The 27415-nt window shown below is 42.1% G+C and overlaps 1 protein-coding gene across 2 annotated transcripts; it reads left to right on the top strand.

Moving 5' to 3' along the window:
- The first annotated feature begins 2719 nt into the window (after positions 1-2719).
- Positions 2720-26894, top strand: foxk1 (forkhead box K1). Of its 2 annotated transcripts, none has more exons than XM_062532955.1 (9): positions 2720-3181; positions 8139-8336; positions 14777-14936; positions 16985-17131; positions 17932-18122; positions 21758-21924; positions 22428-22682; positions 23258-23476; positions 23938-26894. In XM_062532955.1, the coding sequence occupies exons 1-9, from the start codon at positions 2781-2783 to the stop codon at positions 24144-24146; spliced, it is 1947 nt and encodes a 648-aa protein (XP_062388939.1). In that variant the 5' UTR covers positions 2720-2780; the 3' UTR covers positions 24147-26894. The 2 variants fall into 2 exon arrangements, with proteins under 2 accessions (XP_062388939.1, XP_062388938.1); XM_062532954.1 differs by having other exon boundaries at positions 2721-3181; positions 23255-23476.
- Positions 26895-27415: the final 521 nt, after the last annotated feature.

Genomic DNA, 27415 nt, shown 5'->3' with positions numbered 1-27415 from the left:
ATCCTCAGTACATTCATGCATACCTTATCTATAGTATTCTACTGCTCCTTTAGTCATTGTTGATTGTTGATTTGCTTTTTAATCTTCCTGTTTACATTGTTTACATTGTACTGTATGTTGTGTGTGGTGTCTTAAGCTGCTGGGACCTTGAATTTCCCCTTGGGGATCAATAAAGTATCTATCTATCTATCTATCTATCTATCTATCTATCACACTGGAAATGCAAAGCGGTACGTGTAACGCAACGCTAAGACCATAATAAGTTCTGTCTCGTTGCTAAATAACACAAACAGTTTGCCTAAACTAACAATTGAATACGCTTGCATTGCGCTTTGAAAGTTGAACCAAGTTCAATGCTCAGCTTGTTCAGTGTTAGCACTGCCACTGTTCTGCTGCTGAACCAGAAAACAATAGGAAACCTGCCGCTTGCTGCTGGCCAGTGTGATCAGTGAGTGTTGCCTTATAGAACACATACATTTCTGTCCAAATGTTATATTTTGTGAAATATACAGGCAAGAATTAGAGTTTCAACAATCATTGAACAACCAAGGGGAAAGCATGCAAATCTTATGGTGTAGGCTACAAAGAGTTGCAGGAGTAGGGATAGAGAGAAGTTGAGAAGCATGCTTTACTCTCTTACTATTATGTAGTCGTGCTACTGTATATGCTACAGTTTATTTTAAATTCCAATTAAATGAATCTCTCTGGAATCAGATTGCATTGTTTGTTTTGGTTTTGGCTCCTCCGAAGCGACCTTTTCCCTAGTTTTTTATCCGGGTTACAACAACAGGAAGTTCCTAGCAAGCTTGAAGCTGCAGTGTAGTGCAGTGAATGCAGATTGAGGTCATACCTAATCACTAAGAACTAGTCCCTATGAATGGCTCCATGAAAACAATGACAATATTACATGTGAATATAATTAGGTCTAATGAATAAGAGATCTACAACTGTCTGAATATGGACATGGATTGGACACATACATCTCAATTGAACACAAGTACCAGTTCAAACAGTAAATGAGCATTCTATTATAAAAACGACATTGTGCAACTATCACAAAGGCATGATAATAAAAAAAAAACCACTATGTTTTATTTGATGTAACTGGTACAATAAATCTACCCTGTCCTGTCGATTGAATGTGCACAGTTTAAGTTGAGGTGCTTGAAAATGAGAGCCCTTATAAGGCATTCTATTAGTCTATCAGAGTCCATCTCATATATGCCATTTACCGCTTAAAACACATTGTTCGCTGCAAGTCCTTTCTCCTTTCTTTTGATAAGATCCATGTTATCATGTAGTGCATGTTATGTGCTAGGTGTAACTGTTTTCAGTCTTAAATGTACACAATTGAAATATAGAACAAAGCTTGATGCACCTCAATAAACTGACTTGATTTGACCACTCTGCATCCCTGTTTAATGAAGACCCTTAATGGGAGTCAAGCTTGTTATGAGTAGCCTGCAATAATGGCAATAGGCCTATCCAATGCTTTATATTTGGAGATCTAAAAGACAGTGGCGAACAAGTGACATTTTTTTACCACTGACTTGACCAAATGACTATTGAAAACCCACGACACGAGTGCATGGGAATATAAACTCCATCACTCTCAGGTGGCTGATAGGGGCAATTTATTGTCATGCATTAGAATAAACATAGTGTATCATGATCTCAAGTCCTGAGGTAGGCCTAAATCATTCTGACTTAATGGCACAAGGAAAAATACCAGCATAACACTACATTGTAATGTGGTGCAAAAGTCTATGCAAAGCAAGGCTACAGTGCAGAAAGCCTTTAGTTAAATTCGGTTGTGTTAAATAAAAAAATGCATTTTCATGTAGGCCTATTTCAGGGTGGACAGCCCTAGCCTACAGTATAGGCTGCAGATTGATAGATTGGTCAGATGGTTTATTGATTGATTGATCATCACTTCACATCTACAGTAGGCTACAGAAGATCACCTGTCCATTCTCTACCCTTTCCTTCAATAGCCTAATTTGTTTTTGTCTGGCCTAAATGCAGGCTTATCGCATTAATTAATATGTCTAATGCTTATGGATTTCAATTTTTTCTTCTTTGTGCAGTTTAATTTTTGGTACAATACGGACATCTAGCGTAGCCTACAGGTAGGTCTACGTTTCCGCAATATGAGACTGGAGCCATTAAAAGCCGGTCCGCGTTTTCACACTTACTTGTACTTGAAGTGTTTATAAACATGGAGAACAGCCACTGGTCAGCAGGCGCGGACGTCATCATCTTCGCTTCTTTAAACATTACTCGAATATTCTCAATGTTGAGATTAGGGAACTGAAATATTTATCGACCCCATCGAATTCGTAAATAAATGCAAAATGCAGTATCTTAGAACACTTAACTAATGCAGGAACACTCCAAAAGTGCCACATGTAACGCACGTGTCGTCCGGTTCCAGGAACTGCAACAACATTAACTAGTTGTTGCCCAACGCTTAAAGCTCAGATAAATCAACGGCATGAGTTCTCCTGTGACCAAAGATTCTTTCCGTGTCCTTAATGTTTTTTCTCTGTCAGGTAATGGCAATGCTGTGAAACTATCCCCAATCTACAGTGTAAGATTCCAAAAAGACTATGGCACCTGAGGCACGTCAGTGCGAATTTTAGAGCGAGTCAGGACCTGCAAATCCATGACGTGGATTACCACTCTCTTTGTTCATGTTGTGACTACCATCAACAGCAACCAAGTGAAGCCTTCCAGCCCTCAGCCATTGCGTTGAAATTCCCCTTGAATTGCACGAGAAGATGGCTGATTTCGGAGATGATACGGGAGCACGGGCCTTGCTTGCGTTAAAGTCTGCACCGTGTAGCCCTGTCAGAGTGGCAATTCCACCCGTGTATACGCTCTCGTCGAATTCGGCTGGGATCACATCCATGGCCCTCTCTCCTCCAGCACCGGCCCTTGCACGACTGGAAGGCAGGGACTTCGAGTTTGTAATGCGCCAGAGGACAGTGACGGTGGGCCGGAATTCATCGCATGGTTCCGTAGATGTCAACATGGGTCATTCGAGCTTCATATCCAGGCGGCATTTGCAGATCACATTTGAAGAGCCTTACTTTTATCTACGTTGTCTGGGAAAGAATGGTGTGTTTGTGGATGGTGTATTCCAGAGGAGAGGGGCTCCGCCGCTTCAATTACCAAGCGAGTAAGTAGTCTTAAGCCTGCTAAAGTTAGGCTAGCAGCAATCTGTTAGCTAAGCTTGATGTACTGTATGCTTGCTGTAGTTGAGCTGGTTGCTAAACAGCTAGCAACTCTGAGCACACGAGTGGAGCTAAATAGCTTGGTAGCTAATGTGGCTACGGGAGTATGAACTGACATTTGAATGGTTTGTAGGGCCTTGCCTCCGCGTGTTTGTAGCAAGTTGAGTTGGAACTTTAGCTAGCTATTTACATCGTGCGCGCTGTACCCATGTGACATTGACAGCCATAGCTAGCTAAGCAACATCGTTAGCTTCAAAGAAATGAGGTGAAGTTGATTTGCAACAGTTGCAATGTTGTCTAGCTACTTAATACATCGTTTTGACGTGTGAAACCTGTTTTTGATGTGTTTTTGTGCTGTGCTGTGCTGTGTTGTGTTTGTATTGCAAACTTAGAGGATTTTTTGCATTGTTAACAATTGCAGAACATACCACTTCAACTTATTTTTACTTTAATCAGGGAGATGTTTCTTTGCATTTTTTATTTAATCTAACGTTACCGCCAGAAGTGCCAGATATATTTAAAATAACTTCATTTACTGAATATTTCCGCATTTAGTTACTGTCTGTGGGGAAAACTATCGTCATTTTGTAGTATTGAATAAGTTGACTAAGTTAACGTTACTTGTATTATGTCAATAGCTGTTGTTTCTAGTGTGTTTGGACTTTGTCAACACGAGTATGCAGGGGGTGTGTGTGCTCCTGATTGGATCTTGGACGGTCGGTGTCTCAGTACGTCTAGCTACTGTTGTTGTTATGAGCCATGTCGTACTGTCTCGTGTAGGCTAGAGCTCTAGTGTAGCCACATTGGTGTACAATTTTTCAGATTTCCACTGATATTAGTGCGTAATAATGATGCTAATACTTATTAGCACACACAGCTATTATCGATTTGGCATCGATTCCAATTTGCATGTGAGCCACAGCTCAAAGTATTTATCAAAATGCAGATTTCATTTTGAAGTTCTTTGAATGTAGTAGGTTGTGCCCCAGGATATGTGGCCATTTGGAGGAGACTACAAAACCAAAGAACAGTATCACCTTACATTGTATTTTTTGTTGTATTCCTAAGGTCATATCTCCTCTGATCTGACCAAACATATTTGCCTATATTTACATGAAGGAGGGAGTTGAGAACATTGAGCAGCTATTTGGTGTTTCTGGAGGGCCTTTGTCTCAAAGCACAATGCATAGGATAGGAGCCTATCTACTTGTATGCATGTATGCAAGAAAAAAAGCATTTTAGTGTTTTGGTCAACAACAATGCTTGCGTTTGCACAGCAATGTGGTTATGAACACGTAGTAAATAAAGCTATCATTTTCTCAATATTCTTTGCATTTCTTTTCCTGCATCTGACAAATGTAAATAAATGCATTACGTTACAAACAGCTAAAAATGAACCAAGATGAACAGCATTGAATTCACAGAAATACTGTGCTGGGATACTCCACCACATTTCCACATACTTGTAGAATTGCATGCTTACATTAAGCATATACATTCATTTTATACAGCTAAAATGACATACAGTATCACGCTTCGAATTGAATGAAAACAATAGGTTCATGACATATTGCAGTGTGTCTTGTGTGTGAGTGTCTTCAGTATAGACACATTATTTCTTCTCCTTCTGATCTTTCACATAGTGTTCCTGTGGTAGTCGAACTCGGAATAGTCTCCCCACACTTACCTCTTTCAACCATATGCAAGTGTGCCTTATCAACCATATGCAAGTGTGAGAGAACAATTTATTATTATGATGTATTGTGTAACTCAGGTGATCCGTCAATCTACTTTGGGCCCTGGTCATCACTTGCTAGTTTGCTGCGGTAGCATGGATTTTACTTTGCAGTACACTAGAGAGACACGGTCATGCTTTGTTTTAAACATGTCTGTATTGATAGACCAGCATGGCTGTACTGATGTCCACCCACAATAAAAGCAACAGGGTTATGTTAATTCTAATGTTTATCTGTTGCTGTTAGGGGGGTGTTAGCACATATTTCCTCTCAAGTTATGAGCTTATGTTATGGAGGTGCTCACCAAAGCTAGATCCTATTCCTGCCACCATCACGCAGGCCTATGGCTAAGGAGTAGCTAATTAAGGTATTCGATAAAACAGTTGCACAATTAACGCAAGTGATGTACACAGCAGCCTGAAAGCATAATATGAGAAGTTAGTTAAGTTGGTACCTATACAGCACTGTTTTTTGAAAGAGTTATGTTCATTGTTTAGTGTTACTTTGTTCCCAGTCTTACTGTTACGCTCCATGAAACCTTGTTGAAGGTACACTTGTTATACTAAAAGCCAAGGGCAAACCAGTAATGCTTTGAGTTATCTTGCTGATTCTAGTTGATCAACAAATCTTTGCTTGAGCCTACATTTTGTTTTGCGAAAAAAAAAATCTTTCAAAACAAACAGCAGTCAACAGGGTGTACGATATGGGTGTGACATTAATGTGAAATAAGCAAGAATTTTCACAAGTACTAGTTTTGCTATCAATACAGCTGGGCATGGCACAGATTAATTTAGATTTCGTTAAAATTGGGACCGTAGAGGGGATATGGCTTTTTAAACAGCACAGACCTAAATTTCCTTTTCCCTGTGTTCAATTTTTTAACATTGGTTTCCATGGCTCAGGTGATGAACCATTATTGTGCCCAGCACAACAATCAAAAAGTGTCTGTGGAAGTGTCCTTATTCCACCAAAGTTTGATGTGAAATTTCTGCCTGGAAGCTATCGCAGTATCTCAAAGTTGAAGGTTGGTCATAATAGGATTATGGCCTAGTTCCCTCAGTCTCAGTCTAGATGTCAATGCAGGGAATAGATCCGTGGTGATTGTTGCTAAGGCCAGCACAGTCACAGCTCCTCCTGCAGATGGACGAATGTGAAAACAGGGCCAGTGTGAGAGAGGTAGAGAACAAACTGCTGTTGGCTGTATGCCAGGCTTGCCCTTCAAAACAACTGGACTGTGTACGCTGCAGCATTACATGTGGCTTCCTGGTGCAGCACTTGTGTAAATAAGCCCTTTGGAGGCAGCACACCAATTCATCACTCCCAGGCCGCACTGCAGACAGTTCAAAACCGCTCAGAGTGGGGTAGGGGGGCTGGGGGCTTAGTATGTGCCTGCTCTTGTGAAGTTACTATGGCAGAACAGGAATCATAACAGGATACTACCCTTGGAGAAAGGTTCGAGTCCACCAGTGCTGCAAAGTGCCTTGTTTTCATCCTCTCATACCATTCAATGACATTTTATGTGTGCAGTGCCTTAAAGCTTGTATGACCCAAGGTGAAATTCTGCAGTCTGTTACCCAGTTGTGTATTGCATATTGTGTAATGCTCTTCCCAATTCACCTGTTCTCATTCTGGCTGATGAGCGCTTTTTGTCTGTGCATGTATTTCCCATGAAACACTTTGTAACCACTGCAGGGTATCAGTCATGTGCAAGCTAAACAATGTCTAGTCACCATTGTCACCTGACTGGGCAGATGGCATACAGAGTAAACATGCCATAATTACACTAAGAAGAGTAAAAGAATGATGTTCACTTATCCACCTAATTCCGGAAATCCGTCCGGTCGCCAATCTAACATGATCTACCTGCATCAACGTAATTGGGCAACAAGTTTCTTGGAAAACATTGTTTGTACAGGCACTGCACTAGTTCTACTGTATATAATAAAGGACTAACAGAAAAATCTAAAAGTTTTATTTTATATGACTTAAAATCAATATGCAGCTTTGACTAACGCCCATTGTTGGCTGGAGAATGTTATGGATATACCACACAAACTTGTGTCGTTCGATATTTACAGCAACAGACTTGTTAAGGCAGCATGTGATTTTGAATTGATTCTGCCTAACAGTGCAAATATGCCATCTCCACTGGGAGTGTGAAAGGAGCCGTGTGGATTCTATAGATTTGAGACGTCTTGAACACAGGCACACAGCACGCTTCCATTCACCGGCATTATACAGTATTCCATACAGCAGACACACATGGTACAATGTGCTATTGTCAGAGAGCTGGCTTAGTGCTAGCTGCTTATCTAGGGTGGAGGTGTTTGATATTGCACCACATCAGTAGCCTGGAAAACCAGCGCCAACTGCTGGACGGCAAAATGTTTTGCCATTTGGGTCTGGCCTCGGACCATTGAACATTTTGAAAACACTGCCCTGAATCTGGCAGATGGCAACTAAACCAATCACAACGCAGAGATGTGTTTTGAATCAACGCGGGCGGGGCAGAGGGCTCTGGGGCGGGGTTTTGAGGGAGCGTTGGCCTATAGGCACAGACACGGTTTGAAAGACAACGGGTTGTGCTCATCAACAATGTTCCGTTGTATCCATTGATCGAGGCCAGACTAAATTAGACATCCAATCCATTTAGGCTGGTTTATCAGGCTACCACATCAGTTGTTTCTTCACGTATTCGGTTGCCATTTCATTTTGGATTTTTATTTTGGACATTTTCAACAAAAAGAAAACGCCACATAGCAACATTAATATAATGTTAAGGTGTCATGCAAGTGGGATCTAAATGTAAAAGTTGAATTGTTAATTGCTTCTCAGGTGACCTAGTGTGAATAAAAGCCAATCGTTCATGAAGGGCAAGAAGACGTGCTACATAACAATTCATTGCTTTTTTACCTAAAGTTTACGTTAGTTGGTATGTTAACTGCTTTTCTTAGTTTGGGCTTTTAACACTACTTAGCTGACAGCTCGCTAGTTTAAGACTGATACTCTAACATCGGTAAGCATGTTGTGTTTGGTCTCATTTGTTATCCAGTCCTAATGTAATGTTGGTTCTTTGTGTTGGTTCTCTCTCTCTCTCTCTCTCTCTCTCTCTCTCTCTCTCTCTCTCTCTCTCTCTCTCTCTCTCTCTCTCTCTCTCTCTCTCTAGGTGCACGTTGCGGTTTCCGAGTACAGTTATTAAGATCCAGTTTACTGCGCTCTACCACAAGGATGTGTTGAAGGAGGAGGCCCCTGTGTCCCCGGTGAGACCCCTCTACCCCCAGATCTCACCGCTGAAAATCAACATTCCTGACACCGACTTCAGAAGCATGATGAGTCCACTGCCCTCCCCCACTGGGACCATCAGGTATCAGCAAATCTCCCTCCTGTAACTGCCAGAGCTAGCTAACAATGTGAGGTCTCAAATCCCAAGGGACCATAGACCGTTATGCCCATGGTCTGTCCTCAGTTTAGGTTTGAAATTGAAACAGCAGTTGAGTATGTGCATTGGTAATTCCTACAGAGATAAAAGGACATCAGCTCTCCAAAAGCATTGAATGATTTTTTTTTTGTTAGAATCACCTATTACTACCGATCAATTGAACTTTGGAGAATGCACCTGCAAATCTGCATGGCTGACACCAGACTGGTTCTCATCTCAGTTAAAGGGATATTCCGCCATTTTTGGAAATACGCTCATTTTCCACCTCCCCTCGAGCAAAACAATCGATATTTACCTTGTTCTCGTTCATCCAGCCATTCTGTGAGTCTGGCGATACAACTTTTAGCTTCAGCCTAGCATAGATCATTGAATCGGATTAGACCATTAGCTTCTCGCCTGCTAGCTTCATGTTTAAAAGTGACTAAGATTTCTGGTAATTTTCCCATTTAAAACGTGTCTCCTCTCAAGTTAGAAAGTGCAATAACACCAACTGAAAATGAAACCTGGCGTTTTTCTAGGCTGATTTGACATGGAACTACACTCTCATCTGGCGTAATAATCAAGGCAACTTGCAAACGACTGGCACTACTACTGCTTGTTGTCTATGGGGACTATTTTCAGATGCTGCTTACGATATCACTGCGCCTATGGTACGTTTGCAAGTTGCCTTGATTATTACGCCAGATGAGAGTGTAGTTCCATGTCAAATCAGCCTAGAAAAACGCCAGGTTTCATTTTCAGTTGGTCTTATTGCACTTTCTAACTTGAGAGGAGACACGTTTTAAATGGGAAAATTACCAGAAATCTTAGTCACTTTTAAACATGAAGCTAGCAGGCGAGAAGCTAATGGTCTAATCCGATTCAATGATCTATGCTAGACTGAAGCTAAAAGTTGTTTCGCCAGACTCACAGAATGGCTGGATGAACGGGAGCAAGGTAAATATCGATTGTTTTACTCGAGGGGAGGTGGAAAATGAGCGTATTTCCAAAAATGGCGGAATATCCCTTTAAGATTAAGAATAAGCCTGGGGATGTTTTTTTTCTCTTGGTTAATTCCATCGGTACATGTATTCGTGTTGAACCAAAACGGAACGGGAGTACGGTTCGGTGCATGAATGTATACGGAGAATACACGGTATAATAAAGTCACAGTTCGGTGTATGAATTTACACAGAGAATACACAGTATAAAAAAATAAATAAAGCTTGCACACAAATTAGTTAATTCAATGTGGAACTATTGTTAGATGTGCAAGGACACCTACTGTAATCTGTAGTATCGCTTTAGCTCTGTGAAGCCCTCATTAGCGCCTAGGTGGCCGAGGTCCACCCATGTAGGTTACAGTTTTTGTCAGGTCGACGGTAGAGTGAGTCAGTCAGAGATCTCAGCACTGAGGATGGGTATGGCGTGTGGTGGTGACCCCCAAGAGAGGTCTCTTTAAGATCGCAAGTTTGGGAAAACTTCAGTTTCCTGGTCAGTTACAGTAGTGCAGGCGAGAGAGTGATGGATAAGACTGTGTGTCTCTGTTGTTCTTATCAGTTGTTGGGTATGTGAGGGGAAATACATTGAACATGCTAACGCACAAAAGCACTCAATCGCCCATAGGTCTACCAATCACTGGAACGAGACAAAAAAACGTCTCCCTGCAGTGCTTCACCAGCCTTTAGAAACGCATCCAAATCGGGCCAAAACCTGAACCACGTGGTGATTACCTTTGTGTTAGGGGAACTTGTATTGTGCTCTCACATGAAGAGCTGGCAGTAAGTTAGCGTCAACACTAACCAGGCTAATAAACAACCATGCGAACAGTAAAGTCACGTGACTTCTAGATGTAGGCTAGTCTGTTTATGAAACGACTACTGTATGCACTCTGTACCCCCATCGTACCCCTGGGGTACTTGTTTACGTTGCATGCTTCAGGCTGTTGCATGAGACTTTCACAACAAAAAAAGCCTTCTGTTTTTTCGTTTTGCTTTTCCCTCCATTGTACCGAACTCATACCGAATTGTGATGTCTGAACCGAGGCATGAACCAAACTGTGATTTCTGTGTACTGTTCCTGTTCATTTACCTCCGCCAAGGAGGTATACTATATGTTTCATCGGGGACCGGCGTTTGTCTGTTTGTTTGTCTGTCTGTCTGTCTGTTTGTTAGCAAGATAACTCAAAAAGTGATAGATGGATTTCGCTGAAATTCAGCGAATGTCAGGCATGACCCAAGGAAGAAACGATTACATTTTGGGAGTGATCCGTAATTCCGTCAGGATTCCGGAGCCGTTTATGTGTTTCGCTTAGTGGTGTAATGGCATGGTATGGCCATGTGGTGACAATCTGAATTGTTTAGGTTCAAATGTATGACAACCTTGGAAGAACAATACAGGCGGAGGTCTGCGCTCTCTGAGTGCTTTTCTAGTTTAATTCTGACACCACAAGCACAGCCATTGGTAGTGTTCAATGCACTCCTAACCATACTATCTGTTATCATATAAAAGCTACCCCATGCCTAATGAGCAGTTGTTTGGTTATTTGGAAATGAATGGGAAGGTCACCAGGCAGACCTCCAGAGCAAATTCAAATGAGTTCACAGATTGGTTTGGATTCACCTAGGCTACTTATAAGTACATTTCTACTTTCATTTTGTCATTGTGAAACTGGACGAGGTCAGACAGATGGCTGTTTTTTTAAATGGTGTAGTAATTGTTGAAGAGTAACGTTGCTGTTGAATTTGATTTGGCATCAGCTAACACTGGCTAACACTTTAATGATTAATGATTTAATGCTGTCGGCATTAGCACAGTTATTGGTTTTGTTCGAAACGATGCCAATGGTGTTTGTCGGTCTGAAGCCTGTCTCATACCAGATAAGTGGTTGTGATTGGTTCCTGGATCCCAGATCCCTTACTTGTATGCTAATTACCTTCATTCAATTTTGTTTTTCATTCATTTGTTTACACATTGATCTGTTGGTCCTTGATCCTCCTTCTGTCCATGTCTAGTTTTGAGTTCAGTGGAAGCCTGTCTGCGCCATGGCTGGCTACACAGCCACGGCGGCTCTTCCCAAAGTCTGCCAAATGTGCGGCATATAAACACTGCAGTGAGTACGGGCCTCCTGAGCACCTCCGCTAAGTAAAGAGTTCTGTTAAGTCCTCCAGGGTCATATCAAAACGGGACTCTCTGGTCCAAACACGGTGTTTTATTGTAGTGCTGTTCAATGTTCATGCACTGGCCTTAAACACAGTTGTGTTCATTATGGTGCTCTGAAAGTAGAATCCCAGCTAACCGGAGTCTTCTTGGAAGCTCAGTCTGTGTGTAATGTATTTGTCATCAACTGTCCGAAATGAAGCCATCATTTTCTACTCTTGCTCACTGTATTGTTTTTAGTGTCGAGTGTAAAACCATTTGGAGGCAAGCAGGCTAGTTAGTCCCCCACCATCCCTTTTTTCCTGTGGCTCCTGTACACTTTTCCCAGGATTTTTCTGCCGCTCTCAGACATACACATACAGACACGCTCACACACACAACACGGCATGCCCCTACTGGCCAGTCAGCGTCACTGCACAGCGTGTGGCTGGGAGTGTGAGTGGCCTGTGTGTGCACATGCCATATATGGCGTGTGCAGAGCTTGCGGATGTCTGATTGGCCGAGGGGAAAGTGTTGTGGTTTTGTGTTTTGAGCCACAGATAGTTTCCTTTTTCCGAGAGCCTCCTTGCGGCCTCCCCCTGCACGGCTCCCCTCCACCCCGTCCCCTCCCTCCTGCCCTCCCCTCCGCCCCCTCGGCCCTCCCCTCCTGCATGCCCCGCGCCTCGTGCACCCAAAACAAACAGCACGCATGCTCTGGCCTTCCTGAGTCCTCTCTGCCCCACGGGAGGCCACGGCTTCCTTCTATTCAGCCTCGTCAAACAAGTTTTCCACCTCCAGGGCGGAGGCAGCCGCCACAGTTTCTTACCACCATGTGCTACAGTTAAAAAACAGTAAGCTTCTTACTGGAAGTGGTTTAGGAGGACTTGTAGTCACCCCTCTACCCCCCTAACCCAACCCAACCCACCCACCCACCCTGCAGTTGGGTCTAGTGGACAAACAGCAGATGTGTCAGAGGTTTTGAATTCCACACACATTGAAATGTATGCTAGTCATCACATGACTACTGACAGCCTCGGAGTAAGCAGTGTGTGGATGTACAATCCAACTGTGGAACACAGAGGGCCTACCCTATGTACATATTTGTGCATATTATCACTTGATAAGAAACTTTCAGAAAAGGTTGATAGATTTAGCTGTGCTTCATAGATTGGCTCCTTGTGTTGTGCTTTGTATTACACGTACAGAATGGCAGTTTCATGTTTGTTCCACACTGCAGTGCTACTGCATTGCACAGAGACTTTGCGCCTGCCTTGCGTTCACAGGGGCCCAGTTGTGATACTTGTACGTTCAGGGCAGTTAACCGATACAACACTTTTATCAAAGAAAAAAGCTGAGCAGGTTTTGTTTAGGTCGATGAGGTTAATGATCAATCAACAGCAGTTGCCAGCATCAGAGTAAATCATTAGTGTGCATGGTCTGTGGGAGAGCCATGTTCAGCCCTGAGCTTCAGCGCTGGTCAGCAGACAAACACACACCCCTCAGAGTCTGCCTGGTGGCCATTAGCCTGAAAAGCCCGGCAGAAATGAAGTTCTTTTGCACTGATGGTGCACATCCAGGAGGGTTGTTGTTGGGAACAGGTCTGTGGATGATTCAGGCCTTGCACACATGTTCACTTGTATGTGTGTGTGTGTGTGTGTGTGTGTGTGTGTATTTGTTTGTTTGTTTTTGTTTTTGTGTCGCAAATATTGTCATTGTGTGAGCACAGGAATAGGTAGTCTGTTGAGGTGAGTGCACAGTTTTTATCACTGAAATGGCACTGTGTGCTTTGAAGGGGTGTGGCATGCTCGGTGTCGGCGTAGTTGCCCTGAAGGTGTTATTGTAGCATGAGGCCCAGCTGTGGACAAAATGCTGCCTAAGGTGTGGACTTCAACCTCCTCCTACTTTACCCTCTCCTTCTCTCTTTCTGTCTCTCTCCTTCTGTCCTTCTCTCTCTGTCGCCCTCTCTCTTCCCCCCCATGACGCATTAAATGTTCTCCATCTCTTGCTGTCTCCTCTCTCCACGGCCATTATGCTGCCCGTCCCAAAGTCCAGTCAGGCTGTGTGAGTTTAGTAGTAGCTGGCCTTATCTCAGTCCTCTGTTGTGCCCTGCTCTTAGGATGCCAGTAGTAAAAATATCATGGGGGTTTGGAACAGAGGTCATGTTCAGCTTTTGTTGTTATGTTTCTGAAAATGAAACTGCCCTGGCTGTAACATGCAGGCGTGCCATACAAGATTCTGGCCATAATGGGACCATTTGAAAGTATTTTCTGGTACCATTTTGGATCCAAGCCACAGTATGACAATACTCTTTACTAAAGCCATATGTTTTGTAAATGACACCGTAAGATATTGTTCATGGATGTTTTATTTTTAAAATTGCCTTTATCAGTCCAGACTGTACCACCATTGCACTCATGGAAGTGGTGTGTGTCTGTGTGTTTGTATGTGTGCCTGTTTGTGTGTGTGTGCATATGCACTTTTCTAGTTTGTATTGCTGTGTATTCTCACATTGTGCCTCATCATTATATTTACACCTGGCTTTTCAGCACCTATTTAGGAAAATTAGTTAGTGGTCCCAAGCCATTAGATCTAGATTAGATGGACCAGGAAGTTGTTCAAAATGGATCCTCCCATTTGAGAGTGTGCAGAGCCACCTGCTGGACAGCCTTCTTCCTCTTCTCTAAATATTATAAGAAAGAGGAGATGAGAAACTCAGACAGTGTAAGCTGATTGGTTTACTCTTTCGTGTGCATTTTCAAGTTCAGCCAATCAGCTGTTTCCACTCCCTCACATATTGGACACTTAATATGCAGTGCACATTTAGTGCAAGTCCCACCAGCACGATGTGACACGAGAGGTTACTTTTTGCCGCTATCTCCCCTACTGCTTCTCCTTTAAGTTGTCCGTCTGTCTGGATTTGGTATTTGGTTCATTTATCCGTTCTCTATCTGTTCATCTTCCAACCTGCACAGTAATGTTCTTGAAGCATCTGTTCCATCCAGACTTAAGCTAATGCTATGTGTATGCTAACCATTTTAAACAAAACAAAACAGTTTTAACTAAACTTTTGATTAATGGCCAATAAACTGTAAATAAGTTACTGACTGTTTGCCAGTAAATCCTGTTAGCTACTCTTGTTGCTCTCACCACCATGGTTTCTGAGGATGAAACGCTGCAGTTGTTTTCAGATGTGCCATGTGCAGGATGCCTCTCCTCACTGCTCTCTGTCTGTCTGTCTCCCCCCACAGTGTCCCCAACTCCTGCCCGGCGAGCCCCCGTGGTGCTGGCTCATCCGGCTATCGCTTCGGGCGCAACATCACATCGGACCTGCAGCTGGCCGCGGAGTACGCTGCCAAGGCCGTGTCCGAGCAGCAGCACAGGGAGGCTTCAGGCAGGGACAGCCCCAAGGTGAACTCCCCTTCTGGGTTTCGGTTGGCCTCTATCTCTCCCTCGTCTATTTCACTCTCTCTCTCTTGCTTTCCATTTCTTTTACCCTCTTTATCTCTTTTCTTAGTCACTGTCTTTTTGTGCTTTCACATGCGTATCCTGTAGGGCTGAAACAATTACTTTAGTTTCTCAAATGATTAAGGATTGATTGAAATGATTTAATTCCGATCACTTGCGTTATGTGGTCTGCTCTGCTCAGGGATCATTGTTTCACACGGACTGTTGCTATTGATGCTCACACCACATTCAGAATTAGCAAAGAATGAAGTAAGTTTTGGGATCATTTCAAACGTAGAAAAGAACTCAAGCAGGGTGCAACGTGTCCACTGCAAAGCAGAACTGCCGTACCACAACAGCACGTCAACAGTGTTTCAACATCTGAGCCCAAAGAATCCAGTTGTTAACACCAGCTTACCAAGCATAGCTGCCACAAGGCAACGTAAACATTGATGTTTGCTGATTTAATGTATGATTTGGTATGGTATTTGTAGCGGCTGTAGCCTAATGTTGTGAGTTGATATAATGTGGATTGTGCTTCAGGTAGTTTTAACTAATTCATGTTAAAGCAACACCATGGAGTTTTTTAACCTTCATAATATATTTCCAAGACCCTTGTGATGGTACATTGATTTACAATCGGTTGAATGACACAAACTGCTCGGGAGCTGGTTATGTGTGCTAGTTATAGCTCAACGTGTAAATCTACTACTGACCAAACAATTATCTTGACAAACAAAGTCACGTGTAAGATTCTGTCATCATATTACAAGAGCTCTGCCTCTCCAAACATTTTGGGCGTGCAAATATGTAATGTATATGCCACTATGGACGTGAATACCATAGCAAACAATATCTGGTGACCATCCATTTAAAAAAAAAAAAAAAAAATATGTTATGAAGACATAAAAATGACCACCCTAGATTAGGCTACGCTATTGCTCATAAATATCGTAATCGTTTTTTTTTTTTTTAAATAAGTAATTGACCAACAATGACCAACATTATCCCAAAACCGAGAACGTGCACAGACCTGAGCTGAAGCCTAGTTTTACAAATGTATCACATAACTGGTATCGTTGTACCACATAATTTAATATTTAATGTGCAGGCTCAATATGTCTAGCCTACGCTATGTCTAACTTGCTTCTGGTGTAACCGTGACAGATTGTACGACATAAGTAGAAGAAATTACTGTTTCCCAACTGTAGGGGACCCCCGAAAGCAAAACTTCCATGGTGTTGCTTTAAAAAGGAACTGTGCAGGATTGGCGATTTCATCTCTGGTTTCGGTTTCGTTTTTCGTTTTCGCTCGTTTTATGCTTGCATATTTCTCTGCAGAGCTTCCCAGACAGCTTTAGCGTGTAAAATTATACATATAAAGGCCATATATAAATATAGAAATTGCAAGCGTGGTTCTTCTTGTTCCTTAGGCGTCTCAGACTTCCAGATGTAAACAAGGAGCGATCGTCTCCTGCAGAAACTGCAAGGTTGCAATAGCGGATAGGGACACTGGGGGCGGGAGGAAATATTACTGTTTTCGATGAAACTGGTCAGTCAAGCAAAACAACGATTTCTGAGCGATTTTATGACTATGAAAAAGTTGCATAGGGTCTCTTTAAATTGAAAGTGAGCAATATACCAAAGAATTCCTTATCATACACACACACTCTTCTCCTCTTTCTCTCTCTCTCTCTCTCCCCCCTCCTCTCACAAGCATGTGCGTACACATGCACACGCACCCACACCCACTCCCAGTGTTACCTCAGCAAATAGGCATACCCTAGACATAACTATGTTATTTGGTAGTAATGGTAAATGATGCAGATGCACAAATGTAAATAAAACTATTTTTACTTGTACTTTGAAGTGAGTAGGGCTAGTTTACAGCATCACATTTGTTGCGCATATAAATACATTGCACTTAACAGATATTTTTCGATAGTTGCAGCCCTAATATCCTGTCTTTTTATGATTAGCCTGATGATAAGTCTCTCTCTCTCTCTCTCACAGGATGAGTCCAAGCCACCATACTCCTACGCCCAGCTCATAGTACAGGCTATTTCCTCTGCCCAGGACCGACAGCTAACACTAAGCGGCATCTACGCCCACATCACCAAGCATTACCCCTACTACAGGACAGCAGACAAGGGCTGGCAGGTGAGCGGTCACTTCCTGCTGAGTCCCTCTCTTTTTCTCAGGAGTGTCAGGAGCTGAGCCAAGTACATTTTAAGATGCTGCCATTTCCAGTTGGATCAACTTACAGGGTGCCCAAGAAGAGGAAGTATCACATGCATTATAAATATGATATTTATGATATTCATTTGTTTAAACAGGCCTTGGAGATCGACATTTGTGTTTTTGGTTTAGCCCTGTCTTCACTGTAACAAGGCAGCTAACCAATCCAGCTTGGATCAAATATGTTGTACAAAATACACAGGCTTCTTTAATGTCTGTGAACTCAAACTCAAACTATAGTCATCTTTCTTTCTGGCGTGGCCTCTTGGGCTCTAACGTAGCCCGCTTCTGTCTGTTACATATCTCGCTGCCTTTTGTAATCCATTGGGAAATAAATTGTAGAACATCCCTGTGCCGAAGTGTCCAAGTAGCTGGCACAAAATCCCCAAAAAATCAACCTCTCAAGCAGTGTAAAATGTGCCTGGCCTGGTTACTGGTGTCTGGTGAAGCAGACAGTGTTTTCTTTTGTACAGTAGTCTCAACGCTCTTGCTGTTTTGTCTTTGAGTGGGTTGTTTATGCCATTTGGGGTGTGCTTTGGTATGAGTTGGGAGTTGTTTGGGTATATTTATATGTGTGAGATTCTTAGAGTTGGTGTTGGTGTGGCACAATAGAGTTTATGTTGTATGTGTATGAGAAAGAGAGTATTCACACGTGTTTGTGTGTGTGTGTGTGTGTGTGTGTGTGTGTGTGTGTGTGTGTGTGATTTTGAATGTTATTGCAGAATTCCATCCGGCACAACCTGTCTCTGAACCGCTACTTCATCAAGGTGCCGCGCTCCCAGGAGGAGCCGGGGAAGGGCTCGTTCTGGCGCGTCGATCCGTCCACCGAGGCCAAGCTGGTGGAGCAGGCCTTCCGCAAGCGGCGCCAGAGGGGGGTCTCCTTCCGCACCCCCTTTGGACCTCTCTCTTCCAGGTACCGTACATCCCCGTCTCCAGTTATCCAGTGCTCACTCTCTCTTTCTTTCTTTTTCTTGCTTTCTTTGTTTCGTTCTTTTTTCCTACGGCTAAGTTTGGCAGCCTTATTTTCCTGCCAGTACATGCACACTGTGGCCAGAGTGGGTCAGGCAGAGGTGGGTCTATGGGAAGTCAGACCTACTGTAGGTTAGTTAGTACAAGATTTGGTTAAAGCCAACCAATAGCAGTGTTGAGCAATGCCTTTAAATTGATATTACACTAGCATTTACAATCTCAATATTTTAGTGCATCTGATCCGAATACCTTTTCATAGCATAATATGTAGCATTTCCTCTCCTCCTCCAAGCTGTTCAGTTCTTGAAAACATGGTTGTAGCTGTTCAGACCCATTAATATATCACATCCGACCAGGCTGCTATTTTGTTAATCCATAGCAATACGATTTTGATCAAACCATATGATATTACACATTCACTTATGAGGCACACTGAATCGCGTTTAATCTCCTATGGATGGGATGGGCGATATTCCATCCATGTATCTAGATTAGAACTTGCAAAATGGGCCATCATTAGCCTATTAGATATACCAGCAGAATGGTGTATTTTACATTGGAAACAGAGGGTGGGAGTATAGGCTACTAGTAAAGCTGGAGCACCGGCAAGCAGTAGCCTACAAGACCTTCTATTATTCTAATATTTACATGAAGAAATTTGGGATTAGTTTGATGTGAAATGAAGTAATGAATTATAATGAATAATGATGTGAAACTTTCTGAGCTCCAAATATCAATTCAACACATTAATGATACAATGACATACAGTATGCTGTTTTGGACACCCTGTCATGTCGTGTAAATTAGGGAGGGTTACAATTTCCATAAACACTAACGTTTTGCGTCTTTGGAGTGTGCTGAAACAATCAAACTATTGTTATACTGTATGTTGTTTCATTTCACTATGTACACGTCTATGTTTAATGTCTGTTCTATTTGTGGTAGGAACTATTTTAAAATAAAAGCCCCCCCAAAACAGAACTGGAAATAATGCAAAACAACTTAAGAGATGCATTGAGAATAATACAATTTTAAAAATATCGAATATCGAATTGAATCGTGACTTAAAAATGTGGTGACAGCCCTATTTGCAGCCATTATGGCCTAGGTATTTTGGCTATAGCCTACTTTCATTTTTACGATAAAGGGATGTTTGCATTTATATGTTGATAGACAGATCAGAATTTAAGGTTGGTTGCATGTGGTTGGTTTCTATAAATTCGCTTCAACAGAGCGGTCTTGCCCATTTCAGAGTCTCGTCTTGATGGCGTAGGGCGTAGGCTACCTACAGGGCTCCAGACTAACTTTTTGCGTTGGTTGCACTGGTGCGCCTAGCTTCTTTTTTTTTTTAGGTGCACCAGCACAAAATTTAGGTGCACCCACATTTTTCATTGCATCGCCTTCAACGCCAAAAGGTCACCTTTTATCGCTCTCCTTTCATATAGGCTAATGTGAATGATTTTTTAACAATAAGGTGTAGAAAAAGCTTGTCTTTATTTGAAACACAATACAGTATATATAAGGAATATATATTCTTTTTTTTTTTTTTTTTTGGGCTTTTTATGCCTTTTAATTGGACAGGACAGTAGAGAGTATGACAGGAAACGAGCAGGAGAGAGAGTAGGGGAGGGATCCGGAAAGGACCACGGGGCGGGAATCGAACCCGGGTCGCCGGTGTGCGGTACAGGTGCCCCAGCCAGTCGCGCCACGGCTGGGGCCAGGAATATATATTCTTTATAAAGAATTATAAAGATGTATGCATGTATAATAATAATAATAATTATAAAGGGGGAAAAATGCATTCATGACTACATATTACAACTCCGCCTCTTTAATTCAGCTGTCGGCTTGAAGCTTCAAAATATTGTAAACAAAGTAGCATAGTTGGCTAGTTAGCATATTATATTCTACTGGGTGGACTGTTCAGTTTCCCTACATGTGTTTAAGTTTCAAGGTAGACTAATACTTTTTCTCCTTGGGACAGGAACTTTTGAGTCTTGGAGTTGGAAAACATTGAGATGATCAGTCAACTTGAATGCAAGAGTTTTAATCAAATTTGTGCAGTATGCTATGATGCTAACCGGATTTAATTATAATTGAGCTAGTCTTCTATGCGTCATTGCTTTCACGATTATGAATGTGCATGTCGAGGGGCGGGTGTCCATTGAGCACGAGAGAGAGGGAGAGGGAGAGCGCAAGAAAACGGGCCATGGAGTGGGGGTTTACTTCTATACAGTTTGGTAAAGTTGCACCACCACGTATAGTCTACAGTGAAAACTTGTGAAAGAAATGTATGCTTTTACCTGAGCAGCGTCAGGTGCACAAGTGCGACCTAGATTTTTTTTCAGGCGCACTCCTAAAGGAAATACGGATTTCAATGTTGGACTTCCTGCTTTCAATGATGTAAAAATCATCATTTTACATCATTGAAAGCAGGAAGTCCTGTTTATGGGTTTCATTGAAATCCGTATTTCTCCCATCTCAAGGCAAACTGAGGAAATGATGCATGACCATTCAAAAACATGACTGGTTTTCTAAAGATACAAAGCTTAATGCTAATCGGTGAAGTGGCCCTTTAAAAATGTTTGGCGCATATTCGACCAAATTTCGCACTCTGGAGCCCAGTACCTACCCGTTATCACTACAGCTTTGCCGCAAAACTTGCACCCCCCTACCCCCTCTCTGTGAGTGTGCGTGTCTGTCACACTCAAAGTTCAAAGTTCACAGTCACTCACAGTTATATAAATACATGTACTACTTTTTCATCTCATCCCATCTCTGGTTATTTTTTTTCACTCTTCAACTCTCTCTCTCATTCTGCTACATACACACACACACACACACACACACACACAATACATTCCTCTTTCACTACATCCTCTGACTCTTATCTCTTGTCTTTTTCTCTCACCTTCCCTCTCCCTCTCTCTTTCTCTCTCTCTCTCTCGCCCTCGCCATCCATCTTAGCCAGTGCCAGGCTCTTGTGTAATTGCAGCTGCTATAGACAGGGCATTTGTGAGGCGTCTGTTGAGTCCGTGCTCTTCTGTTTCTCCCTACCTTTTTCTTGGCTGCCATTCTCTATGTAATGGGACAGGATAAGGTAAGCGGCCACAGTCATCCCCCATAGACAGCTGTGCTCATTCAAGGCTGCAATTCATTTTTTTGTTTGGTCACGTGTATAGTTTTAGTTTAAATACATCATTACTTTCATCCTTTTTTGCAGCACTTTTCAATGCTTGGCAGCAATCACAATTATCTCATCAAATGTGCCAAAGTTTCAATGTGCTTGTGAACATGCAGAATAAGAGTTTGGAGAATTTGAAGGTGTGATGCACATTTGATTGTTTTGAGTGATGCTTTTTTTTTGGGTGACCACATGTAAGAAGGGGCGTCCTCACACCACCAATATACGTCTCCATTTGAACATGCATTATCGTTTGGGCTCTCCGCTTTGTCCCAAGTATCCTGATGTAAATGGGGATCATCCTTCAGATGAAGTGCTCAACTACAGGGATTCTGATTGTAGTTATTTCTGATGTATGCTTGCATGTCTTGTTAAGCAAGTGTGTGTCTTTTCAGGAGTGCCCCGGCCTCCCCGACCCACTCAGGGCTTCTGTCCCCGCATTCCAGTGGCCTACAGACCCCTGAGTGTCTGTCGCGGGAGGGCTCCCCGGTCCCCCACGAGCATGACTTCAGCTCCAAACTTGCCTCCGTGCCCGAATACAGATATACACAGAGTGCACCAGGTGAGCTTTAAGTGTGTGCGTGCGTGTGCGTGTGTGCGTGTGTGTGTACACATTACATTATATTACATTTGGCTGACACCTTTTAACCAAAGCGTCTCCCAACAAAGGCATGTGTGCGTCTGTTTAGTTGTTTATAGAAAACAAGTTGATATGCTGAAAGAGTGCACCTTGCTTAACCTTTCTCCCTTTTTATCTATGTTTTATGTCTTTTTAGCTATCATATTTCATGTACATTACTTAATGAACTATTATCCTTTTATGCTTTGATTTACTATTATTTATTATTCTTAGCTATTTATGTAATGAATGCTGTGTATGAAAGGCGCTATGAACTTCCCTTTCCATGCAATTTTTATTTTTATTTTTGAGCTGTGATGAGGACATTCAAACATACTTTTTATTTGCAAACTTCAATGGAATTGAAGGTTGTAAAGAAAAATAGTGAGAAAAGCCAGCTTTAATGGCTCCATGCCCTGCCTAACGTTCCCTCTCCCCTCTGCCAGGCTCGCCCGTGGGCTCCCAGCCGGTCATCATGGCCGTACCAGCACAGCCCTCAGCCAGCGTGCCTAAACCTGTGGCCTACATGCCCGCCTCCATCATCTCCCAGCAGCCCTCGGGTCAGGCCATCCACGTGGTGCAGCAGGCCCCGGCCGTCACCATGGTGCGCGTGGTCACCACCTCGGCCAGCTCCCCTAACGGCTACATCCTGGCCAGTGCCAGCGCTAACCCACCCCGAGAGAGCTCTGGCGAACACAGAGGTACGCTAGCAGCTCAGCGCTCATCTGCTGCTCTCTTACCTGCTGGACTTCACTTGTTATTCCTTATGGCTTTGCTTGTCTCCGTAAGCGATACTTGTCAGTGTTGGTGTACTACTCATGCATTATATGGAGTTGAACCCATATCTCACTTGGCTGTTGGCTCACTCATCATCAGACACTCATCATGACGAGTGACATAATATGACTAAACAGCAGTTTATGTTGACTGAAGCAATTTATTAATTTGTCAACTCAACAGTTGATCCATTTCTGATTGGATATTATGTATTCTATGAGTGGTGATCTCCTGTGAGTAGTTCTTTAATGTTATATAGTTTGCTCATGAGAGGAAGGAGCAAATTGAGTCGGGGGGGTGGAGTGTAATTTAACATTCACTGTACATACAAGGGTCTCTACGACTGTGATTATCTTTGGTACATCTGTGGACATATCCTTCACCAGCCCTACTGTCACTCATGTCATATTGCCTAAAATACATCCAAGTGTGCAGGATGTTGACTGTTTTTGTGTGTGTGTGTGCGTGTGTGTGTGTGTGTCTGTCTGTCTGGCAGAAGAGATGTCCACCTCCCTTCACCCCTCCATGCCCACGGGCAGCAGCAGCGTGATCCAGGCGGTGGGCAGCCACATGGGCTCAGTCAGCAGGGGGCAGCAGAGCTTTACCATTGTGCAGCAGAGCCCCGTGGGCCTGGGCCAGCACCAGCTGCCTGTCCAGCCCATCACCCAGAACGGCAAACATGCCCTGCCCGCCACCAGCATCTCACCAAATGCCTATGGTGCGTACATCAGGCCACACAAAAAAGCTCAAAGTCTATTCACTTAACTATTCTTTTTTTCCAGGGTTGACTCTGAGTACTATGTTTCATCTCACTTCTTTCACAAATTCTGTGAAACTGACACCACAAGGCCAAGAAGGAACACATAGGAGTTTTATTTAAAAAGCAGGCCTTGTCATAAGTGTCAGATATGCATGGACCAAACTTCTTTTCTGGGCAAATATACATATTTAGAAATGAGTCTGACTGAAGCTTATTTGATAGCTAAGCAAAATGAATTTGCTAATGTAATACCACGGGGAACATCTTCAGAGCAAACAGGGTCTTCAAGTCTGCTCTGTACTCCCACACACGATTGCTCATGTTCATGCACTAGAACATCTTCCCTACCATTTCAATTAGTGCCCTTAGAGTAAGAACAAACAAATCTACTTACACACATTACTTTTTTTCCCCCCCAGCGCTCACCAATCCCCTTCAGATCCTGGCTGCTCAGGCCTCCACCTCACCCCCTGTTGTAGTGAACCGACCCCACAGTCGGGAGACCGACGAGACTGCCTCTGCCCCAGGCGAGCCCGAGGCTAAGAGGCCCAAGATGGAGGATGACAGTGGAGTGACCCCTATGCCCCAGCCAGTTATCGTGGCCATGAACCAGGAAACCAATGAATGAGTCATGAGTGCTAGAACAGAAGAGATGAGCGACCTGGAAGCCCTTTTAGTCATGTCCCACACAGTATCATCAGCTCATGGTGCCAAACTATTTGGGGGGTGGGGACGTTTGTTTCTTTGTTTGTTTCCTCATCTTCTTCATCTTTTCTGTTTTCTTTCTGGTCCTTTTTACAATGAACTGCAGATTATTTAATCTATGAGTCAACTCTAGGCATTTATTTGCCAGGTGAGCTGTACAACTTGTTTTTTTTTGTTGTTTTTTTTTGAGCAACTTATTTGAGCTTGAAATGACTGCATATATCTGTTGTTGTAAAAGCCTTACAAGGGTAATGCTCAAATGGTTTTAATGTTTCCTTTTGTTCTCTGAAACAAGGATGGAGATGGTCCCTCAGATACCTTCCTGCACATGTTTTGTTTTGTTTTATTTTGTTTATTTACATGTGCCCTTTTTTTCAACAAAAGGTACCATTGAGAAAGTACTTAATTTGGGTTGGGGGTGGGACCAAGTCCTAAGCAGCTATCATCTAATCTGTAAACCGCAGTCTCTTAGAAATGAAGCATTATGTCTTTTGACTCAACAGGAAGCTGTGGAAGACCTCAGCGGCCTGCACTACAACTTTTTGAGGATTTATTTAACTCTATCTCAGATAAACATCTGCATTGTTAAAAAAGCTTTTTCTACTGAAATTAGTTTGTTACAGGCTAAAGCACATAAACATGAAAAAAGTAATTTTTAGATAGAGGCCTTTTTTCTAGCGGATGCTCTTTAACATGATACAGTAGTTCAGTACAAAATATTTTTCTATGGAAGACTCTTTATCTTGCTTAAGATATACTGAGATATTACCAAGACATTGTTAGAAAAAAGTTGTTATTTCTAAATTGGTCCATGTATAGTGCAAAATAACTCTGTTGAATGTAACCTTTTTTTTTCTTTTTCGCCATGGTGTATGGTTATCTCTTTGGCCCCCAAGTCTTGATTGTATTTATCAGGAAAATTGCTGTATTAGCTTATTACATTATGAAGTTAGGAGGCCATTGTTCACAAAAAGAGTTTTAAAATTATTTTTTGTTTAGCAGAATTGCATATTTAAGAACAGAACAGAACATTACCTGGTAAACTGTCTACAGACAACTCTCACACTCTCGTGGTCCTTTAATGGTTCATGATGGGCAGCACACAGTACAATAGAGAAGACTCTTGTAAAGGCGACCGTGCTGGACATTTTCTAACTCAGCCAAGGGGCTACTGAGAACCAAATATGCTATGTTTTCCCATATTAAGACCTAGGAATGTAAATGTAATGATGTAGCCCATTAAAATATGCTGAGATTGGGAGGCTAATGAATGTCTAACTCTGTTGAATGTTCTTGAATATTCTCTTAAGACTTTCTGATGGACTTTTTAAAATGACTTCTTAGTTGTTTGGCTATTTTAATTTTGTTATCTGTGAAGTATTAATCAGTCTACAATGAGACTTTTGACAACTTACTTTCAAAATGAAAAAAAAAAAAGGTTTATTACTGAGATTCAGTTCTCAGGACAATCAGTTACGTGATACAGTAGGACTATAAAATGGATGGGAAAATGTACCAGCATTTGGTGAAACAGGTGTCAATGTGTCGACATGAAGTTTTTGCATGTCTGATTCACGAAACCCTGGCGGCCTGTTTGTGTGTTCTTAAGGCTGCTATATAGGCTATAAGTGGCTGATGCAGAGTTCCTTTCAAGTGCCTTAGATGACCACTATCTTCACTTAAAAGGAAAGTTGTAAGCAGAGCAGGAGTTTGGAGGAAGCCTGTTGGTGAGGCTTTTTCAGAAACCCCTGAGGATGCTTTTATCTGTCACACATCCTGCTCTCTCTCCAAGGCCTCTGTAAAGATGCATATATTAGTCATATCATTCTTTTTTAATGATTCATTTGTTTGTCCTCTCTGATTTGCTAGCTAGCTAGTTTGACCACCTTCATTTACAGCCTGTGTCAGATTATGTACAGGTTGTTCATCAGTTTATGGTTATGGATACTTATGTCAGATTTAGGAAGGAAAAAAACCTGTTCAGGATGAATTGGCTGGTAGAGCAACAGCAAAGCAATATGGTGGCTTCGAGAGAACTTGTGCTCTCACTAGATTTGGACTCGCCCAGGAAGAGTCTTGTTTACACCAATCCAGTGCATTCAAAAATCCCAGAATATCCCATATTTATCATTTTCCTTTCCCTATGATGTTTGTTTTAAATTGTAGTATTGTTCTAAGCAGTTAATGTCACTTTCACTTTCTTTAAGGACTAACCATCTTACTCTATTTACTAAACTGAACGACTGTATACTGGACTTACCTTTAATGTACGTCATGGTCTGGAACTAAATGCTTTACTCTGCTTACTGTCTCTTGTCATACAAAGTAATATGGGATGTTATACAAGAATAAACATCACATCTGAAGCAGAAGAGTTTCTGTCCAGCAGTGTCAGATGAATCATTTGATATATGGTGTATTGAGCCCTGGCTGTTGATTTGAGATTTGAAATTCAATTGTGGTCATCAGGTCAGCTTGGTAGCTTCGTTTGAATTGCTGTCAGGAGCCTTCTAATTCTGTCTGCTATAATAATTTTTCAACTACACTTATCTATTATCAGAAACTTTTTTGTTTGCCACCTGTTCTGTTGTTGCCTGTGTATAGTCAGTCATTAGATGTGTTCAGTGCAAGCATTTCTCACTTAAGATTCAGTGTAATAAACAATTCAAAACCACAACATTTCTCTGTTCCCCATTTTATTGAAGCAAGTAACACCCTGTCTATGATCTCAAAAGCGTGGTAAAGAATATCTGATCTCTTCTTTCCCCATCTTTGTTGCATCTCAATATGTATTGTGTTGTGTTATTTGTAGTGTCAACAGTTTATTCCTTTATCACAGATTTTAGCTCTTTTTTTTTTTAAATTGATCTCCATATTTCTAAATTGCCATGTTTGTCAAATACCTGGTATATTCCTTCTGTAATGCAGGATGTTTTCACTGTGATCACTGTATCAATGTGTATTATGTACAGGTCATTCTGTTTCCATCTGTAAATGTTCACAGTTCCTTAGAAACGTGCCCATATCAGCCTCTAGAGAGCGCTACAAGCATGGAATTTCCCTTTGCTTGTTCTGCATGTGACTGTAGGAGAAACAGACGTGATTTTATTCAATATTGACAACTAAAATGTATTTCTGACGCATCACACATATCTTCAGGCTACATTATTAATTGTTAAAAAGTTAAACAGT

This window comes from Sardina pilchardus, chromosome 3 (genome assembly GCF_963854185.1).
Source record: "Sardina pilchardus chromosome 3, fSarPil1.1, whole genome shotgun sequence".
Lineage (NCBI taxonomy): Eukaryota > Metazoa > Chordata > Actinopteri > Clupeiformes > Clupeidae > Sardina > Sardina pilchardus.
Note: the sequence above shows the minus strand (reverse complement) of the source record. Positions and strands in the feature narration are given on the sequence as shown.

What these genes read in the sequence shown, in the direction of transcription:
- foxk1 (XM_062532954.1), top strand. Translation starts at nt 2,781, where the DNA reads ATGGCTGATTTCGGAGATGATACGGGAGCACGGGCCTTGCTTGCGTTA. An exon ending in TTTGGACCTCTCTCTTCCAG is followed by an intron (nt 18,123 to 21,757) that starts GTACCGTACATC and finishes GTGTCTTTTCAG; the next exon opens with GAGTGCCCCGGCCTCCCCGA. An exon ending in GAGCTCTGGCGAACACAGAG is followed by an intron (nt 22,683 to 23,254) that starts GTACGCTAGCAG and finishes TCTGTCTGGCAG; the next exon opens with AAGAGATGTCCACCTCCCTT.